The 6,764-nt window shown below is 33.7% G+C and overlaps 2 protein-coding genes across 2 annotated transcripts; both read left to right on the top strand.

Annotated features, from left to right (window-relative positions):
• Nucleotides 1–271: 271 nt before the first annotated feature.
• On the top strand, nucleotides 272–1,084 carry LOC126703850 (LEAF RUST 10 DISEASE-RESISTANCE LOCUS RECEPTOR-LIKE PROTEIN KINASE-like 2.1). The gene has a single exon (XM_050402916.1). It carries the CDS (start codon nucleotides 272–274, stop codon nucleotides 1,082–1,084), a length of 813 nt encoding a protein of 270 aa, XP_050258873.1.
• A 4,074-nt stretch (nucleotides 1,085–5,158) lies between these two features.
• Nucleotides 5,159–6,541, top strand: LOC126703849 (PR5-like receptor kinase). Its single transcript, XM_050402915.1, has 3 exons — nucleotides 5,159–5,210; nucleotides 5,300–5,344; nucleotides 5,433–6,541. Exons 1-3 carry the CDS (start codon nucleotides 5,159–5,161, stop codon nucleotides 6,539–6,541), a joined length of 1,206 nt encoding a protein of 401 aa, XP_050258872.1.
• Nucleotides 6,542–6,764: the final 223 nt, after the last annotated feature.

Raw genomic sequence — 6,764 nt, 5'->3', positions numbered from 1 at the left:
TAACATATTCAAGTTCTTTTTTTATTAACAATTTTTAATGAACCTCTTAAACAAAATTCTTGGAGGCGCTACTGTAATCCAACCATCACTTTGTCCTTGATGATGGTAACCATAACCTTAATCCAATAATAATAATCACCATGTGAATGATGAGCTGACCGGCAGGGCCGCAATGTAACTTTCAAATAGTGATTTTGCTTCGAAAATTTGTTAAGACCCTCAATTTGGCGTCAACACTGCTCCTCCTCCTCCCTCTTTGCCTTCTGTCAAAATGCATCCCCATCTCTTTCCAACCATCACTTTGTCCTTGATGATAGTAACCATAACCTTAATCCATTGTCCAACATATTTGCTTGCGGATAATGAGCAATATCTCACATGTGAGGCACCATTTAACTGTAGCAACCTTGTGAACCTCAGTTATCCATTCTGGGGATCCAATCGACCAAACTATTGCGGTCACCCTAGTTTTCAGTTAGACTGCAGCAGCAATTCTCCGCAGATCAACATCACTTACATGAATTACAGAGTCCTTGAAATCAATAACTCATCACGGACTCTCAAGGTTGCTAGGACGAATTACTTGGACACGATTTGCCCTGCTGCGTTCGTTAATACCACCATTGATAACAACTTATTTTCCTATACTTTAGGTGATATGTACCTGACACTCTATTATAATTGCCGTACGCCTCTAGCTGCTCTTCCAAATCTTGTATTTTATCAGTTTAATTGCTCCATAAACAGCAGTACCGAGTTTTTCAATTACTATACCCAGAGCTCTCAGACTTTTTTGGCAATTAGCAACTTAACTGGAGCATGCAACTACTGGGTCAATGTTCCTGTTCTGCAATCAGCAGTTCCAACTGCTACAACTTATGATGCATTAACTGCAGCTATTGATAGCGGTTTCATGTTGGGGTGGGATGCAAGTAATTCCCAGTGTGATACATGCCTCGAGGCTGGAGGGCTGTGTGGTTCCGACCCAACCACGAGTTCATTCGCTTGCCATTGTACAAACGGGACTTTTGCATCCGGTTGTAGCACTGCATCAACTAGTAAGCATCCATTTTTGTTGTCATAAATTCTTATTTCTTTTCTTATCTAGTTGTCTACTTCGTTTAGATGCTCAGTTACTAGCAACTATATTGGTAACTGCCCTGTGCTTCTCTCATTTTTTTTCCTTCAGCTAGCTAAACTCAGGGCCGGCCCAAGGCCTAGGCCTAAGGCCCCAAAACCAAAAAAAAAAAATTCCCTACTAAAAAAAAGGCCCATCCCACTCCCTAAGGGCCCAAAATTTTATAAAAATATAACATTTTTAAATAATTGGTACTTTTTTTTAAGAGTGATGTGAAAAATACTACAAATTTTACTATAGATTTAAGTTTAAGTTTAACTGACATGCCACCAATCATATAAAAAAGTAATTTAAACATAAATAAATTAAGTTGTTGAAATTCATCAATTACTATTATTATCACATTATATTGTGAACATTTTGTAGTATCTTTAGTATTTTTCTTTTTCATTTCTAACAAGGCTTCCAAAATAGGAGACCAATAGAAATTGAAACCAATTGAAACCCTAAAATGTTTCAAAAAAATAAATGCTGCAAATGTGATAGACCATCAATGATTAATCTCTTCTAATAGTTTGAGATCTTAATTTTTGTAAACTAATCTCCTACAAAGACACACACCAAATAATATCTATTTATCTCTTTCTCTTAAAAAGAATATATAAAATTAAAATTTAGATTACAACTATACTTAACTATGCATAGTCATATATCCAAGTTAAAGTAAGTTTCTTTTTTAAAAAAATAATATTTTTTTTAGTTCTTTTTGTTTAAATTTATTGTTCAACTATGACATTCAGTCATCTGTATGAAATTAACCTTAATTTAATTAGTATTATTCATCAATTTCTATATTTACATCAAATTAGTCTTAATTTAATTAGTATTATATAAATTTATTTAATTAATGTTTACATATAAAAAGGCCCCTATAAAATTTTCGCCTTAGGCCCCAAATTTTGTTGGGCCGGCCCTGGCTAAACTACAACTATACCATAGTTTTCATTAGACTAGAGGATTAAGATCAAATGTTTAGGAAAAACTCTGATCAAACGTTTAAGATCAAATATAGCATCCATCATATATTTGAACATCATATATACATCATACAAGTCCATGTGACCTGAATCAAAATCGTATGTCCCACACTCTCTGTTCCATACCATGCTCCACAAATCTAAATGAGCAACATATCCCTTAATTCCTAATTTTATGCTATTTTATTTAACTTATCTGAAATAAATAAGAAAGAAAAAATCCAACACATATTCGTCTCCAACCCTCCTACTACCAACTTCCACCCAACGCCACTGACATAAGTTCATCGGTGCCGTCAACTCCAGTCACTGCCACCGTTCCGCCACCAAGTCCAAGAAGAACTACAGTCAATTTGAATACCCACCACCATCGTCATTGTTGACTTTATCTTGGCATCAGAAAAGTTGCTCCCTTCAATTCAAGAATAAGTAAATATTTTCCTCTGGTCAATGGCTTAATCTGGGATTGCAAAATTGATTAACCTTTTCTAGTATTTGGATTTTTCAAACGTATACACCTAACCTTCCTTGACCGCATACCTATTATCAACCCTGTCTATGAATTTTGTTCTTTTTATTTGGGTTCTCTTGATAGAATTCAGTTGTCAATCAATTTAGTCCATTAGGGTCCGAAATTTCTCCTATTCCCAAATAATTTTTATTTGGGTTCTGTGTCTATTTGGATGCTCTGGTACTACTTTTCAATACATTTAAATTAAGAGATTAAATATATAATCCCACACACATTGCGGTGATTTTTTTTTTTTTAATTTGAATAATTAATTAACATGTTTATCTACCTTTATGAGTGTTATAAGCTATTTCTAACCTTTTCTAAATAATAATAATAATAAAATACTAAGTACAATTTTAGTCTGTATAAACTAAAATTATTTTCAAACCAATTAAAAATAAAATTTAGACATAGTGGATGAACGATCAAGTTAGTTCAAGATTGATTTGACTTCAAGGATAATAAAAAATGTCTTCGGAAAAGGCAAACTACCTTGCCAATATTGTTTTCAGTCCGTATTTGTCCTCTTCCATTTTTTCTGTATGACTCGATCCTCTAGCTGTGTGAGTTGCAATATCTCTTTGCAGGCTGGCCCAAGATACTTCAAGGTTTTAGGCGAAACTGTCAAATGGGATCTTTTTTGCTGTTTAAATATCTACTCTATATTATTAAATTTATATATAATATTTATATTAATATATATATATATTTTTTTTTTTTGCTTTTTAACATACAAAATTATTAATTAAATTTTTGTATTCAAGTTCTTTTAAAATCTTCTTTTTAATTAATAATAAGTGCATTATTTCATTATCTTCTAACCCTATGTTATAAATTTATTGTTCATTTATAAGGTTTTCAACTGAATTTTTAGTTATATTTTTTTTTATTACTAGTGACAAATTCGTCTAGAGATCTTTTTGAGATTTGGTTTAAAAATAAATTTAAAGTTTTTTGTATCCAAATTCAAAGATTTGTCTAATAAAACTAAATAGAATAAATATTTTTTTGTGGCAGGGCAAAATAGACTAAACTAAATTCTAACCTCACACAATTTATTTATAGAGATGGAATGCCAATCAACTTTAGTTATCCTTTTGAAAATGAATTGATCAAGTGATATTAGAATACATGCTTGGGATATATGTAAGTCAAGGAAACTGCATAATACTAGTCTTGAATTGATTAAGTTATGCTCCTCGAGTTTTACTCCGAGGTGTACGTTTACACTTGTTCTTATGTTACAAGGCTATCACTATCTTTTTTCTTCTCTCAAAATGCATCATCCCCCACTTCATAGGAATCTCACTCTTATTAGTCATTCAGGTTGCCTCATGTCCTTCCACTTGGAGGGCTAGGACTTATTTCCCCTGATACTTGTCCCATCAGAGCCTTACTAGAAGGTTTCTCTATTAGGCTGTGAGCTGTGAGCTGTGATGACACTATTCAGAGGTCATTCACCATTAATGCAACTAGCTAAGTGGATGTAGAGTATTGAATACGGAGGTAATGGATGCTTTATCTGTAATCTTCCTTCTCTTGCTTGATGACAAACTTTCCTTCTTTTCCTCGGTACGTGCTTGATGGTCTTCAAAATTGGACTTCGGCCCTTCTGATGGCGTATCAGTATCCTCTGGGTTCTCAAGCATTCTAATCTTCTTGGGTTTGTGGTTGTGTTGTCATACTTAGCTCTGAGAATTCTTTAATAGAACTTCCCGAGGTGTGCTCCTTTGGTGTTGATCTCTTCTCACTCATTCTTGTCCTCATCTTTTCATCCTCCCACACTTTTCAAAAAATGAAAAACAAAAGCTAAATGAATGCATAAACTAATAAAGAACGCCTAATTAGACCAAGAAACAACATATCAAGTGGCTATACAGTTTAGTGTTAGAATTTTCTTTATATTTTAAAATGAGAATTAATGAATTAAAAAAGAAAGATAAAAAAGAACAAAATGATAGATCTAGAAGAGTGTGGTCATTGTAATACAACCACTAGAGGAGTCTTTACCAAACATTTTCCTCAAAAACCCATAACCTCTAGGTCCTCTACCATGTTCTTTAAAAAGGAAAAATATTGTCTAACACTACCATTTCAACTAAAGATGGAAGATCTAGCAGCAATTTTCCATAATCTGGGAGAATATTTCAGCCTCTTCAAGTAATCAATTTTAGTTTAGGATTTTTGGAAAGATAGAGAAAAGTTTGGTCTATGTTTTTACTTTTTAGTGTCTAGGAGACTCAAATTAGTCAGAATTCTAACTGTTTGAAAGAGAGAGTCAAACAAAATACACGTATATTGAGATTAAAATTTTTATGTATTGGCTAAATTTTGGGGCTTAATTAATTCTCTCCAAGGTAAGTAATAATCCTAAACTGTCTTCTACGGGTCTTTGTTTTTTTAAAATACAACATTGGATAAGTATTAACTAATATTTGAGCCCCCTCAAAAAAAAAAAAAAACTAATATTTGAGATTATATTTTTAAATTTTGTTGATCCTGGGCCTTTTTTTATGGGGGCCTTAGGCAATGGCGTTAGTTGTTTCTATTGTTGAGCCACCCCTGTTTCTTTGTTTTCCAGGTTAAATCTTGTGGTTTACTTCCTTGACACTTAATAGTATTAAGTATTAACTAACAGTCACTGATATTATGTTTATGTTTGTGCTATAGGATCATCTTCCAAGCTAAATGTTGGGCTGCGTGAAATTGTCATAGGTATGTAGTATAGTCATGGCAAAGTTTTCAAATGAAAATCGGGTTAACATTGGTTGCACATGACGAAGTTTCCTTTGTTTAATTACAGGTATTGCAGCTGCTGTGCTTACGATTATAGTAGTCTGTATCATAATATGCTGCCTTAGAAGAGAACAATTGAGTAAGGCATTGATCTTTTGGAGGGCAGCAAGGAAAAACGATGAAAATGTCAAGGCATTTATATTGAATTATGGTTCATTTGCTCCCAAGCATTATAGTTATTTAGAGATCAAGAAGATGACCAACTCATTCATAAACAAACTAGGGCAAGGAGGATATAGCAGTGTATACAAAGGAAAGCTACCAGATGGTAAGCTCGTGGCAGTAAAAGTTCTAAGTGAATCCAAAGGCAATGGAGAAGATTTTATTAATGAAGTTATTAGCATTTGTAGGACTTCTCATGTTAATGTAGTCACTCTTTTAGGTTTCAGTTGTGAAAAGAACAAGCGAGCTCTAATATATGAATTTATGCCCAATGGATCTCTAGACAAGTTCATATACCATCGAGATTCTTCAGCAACAAATTGTCGTTTGGAATGGAAAACATTGTATAAAATCGCAGTTGACATTGCTCGAGGACTAGAATATTTACATCGAGGTTGTAGCACAAGGATTCTGCATTTCGACATAAAACCTCAGAATATTCTTTTAGATGAAGATTTCAACCCAAAAATCTCTGATTTTGGCCTTGCTAAACTTTGCCAAAGAAAAGACAGCATTGTATCAATGCTTGGCATGAGAGGAACAGCAGGGTATATTGCCCCAGAAGTATTTAGCCGGAACTTTGGAGAGGTCTCTCATAAATCTGATGTTTATAGCTATGGAATGCTTGTTCTTGAAATGGTTGGAGGAAGAAAGAATTTTGATAATGGAGTGTCCAACAGTAGCAAAAAATATTTTCCAGATTGGATTTATAAGGATCTTGAACTAGGTATGGGTGGAAGAACATATGGGGTCATGACAGTGGAGGAAAAAGAGACAACAAGGAAGATGATACTGGTGAGTTTATGGTGCATTCAGACAAATCCATCCGATCGACCATCCATGAATAAGGTGGTAGAGATGTTAGAAGGAACCCTTCATTCCTTACAAATTCCTCCAAAGCCTTTCTTGTGTTCCCCTAAAGGGTCACCAATAGATTCTTCCACAACTTCGTAAAAATGAGCCAAAAGCAATTTACAAGGAAAAATACAGATCCAGCATTAGGCAGAATAAAAGAAACATTCCTTATCAGTCATCACATGTATGAATTTTTTAAATTTATGGCTTGGATTATACATGATATGTTTTACTCTTGACTTCGAAAGTTGATGAGAGTACCATACTTGTCTTACTTTGCGATCCCGATATGGATCTAATAATTGGAATTTCTTGCTCTCAC

This window comes from Quercus robur, chromosome 10 (genome assembly GCF_932294415.1).
Source record: "Quercus robur chromosome 10, dhQueRobu3.1, whole genome shotgun sequence".
Taxonomy (NCBI): Eukaryota; Viridiplantae; Streptophyta; class Magnoliopsida; order Fagales; family Fagaceae; genus Quercus; species Quercus robur.
The sequence above is the reverse complement of the archived record's forward strand: the minus strand, read 5'-3'. Positions and strand labels throughout refer to the sequence as shown.

What these genes read in the sequence shown, in the direction of transcription:
- LOC126703850 (XM_050402916.1), top strand. Translation starts at nt 272, where the DNA reads ATGCATCCCCATCTCTTTCCAACCATCACTTTGTCCTTGATGATAGTA.
- LOC126703849 (XM_050402915.1), top strand. Translation starts at nt 5,159, where the DNA reads ATGGCGTTAGTTGTTTCTATTGTTGAGCCACCCCTGTTTCTTTGTTTT. An exon ending in CCTGTTTCTTTGTTTTCCAG is followed by an intron (nt 5,211 to 5,299) that starts GTTAAATCTTGT and finishes TTTGTGCTATAG; the next exon opens with GATCATCTTCCAAGCTAAAT. An exon ending in GCTGCGTGAAATTGTCATAG is followed by an intron (nt 5,345 to 5,432) that starts GTATGTAGTATA and finishes GTTTAATTACAG; the next exon opens with GTATTGCAGCTGCTGTGCTT.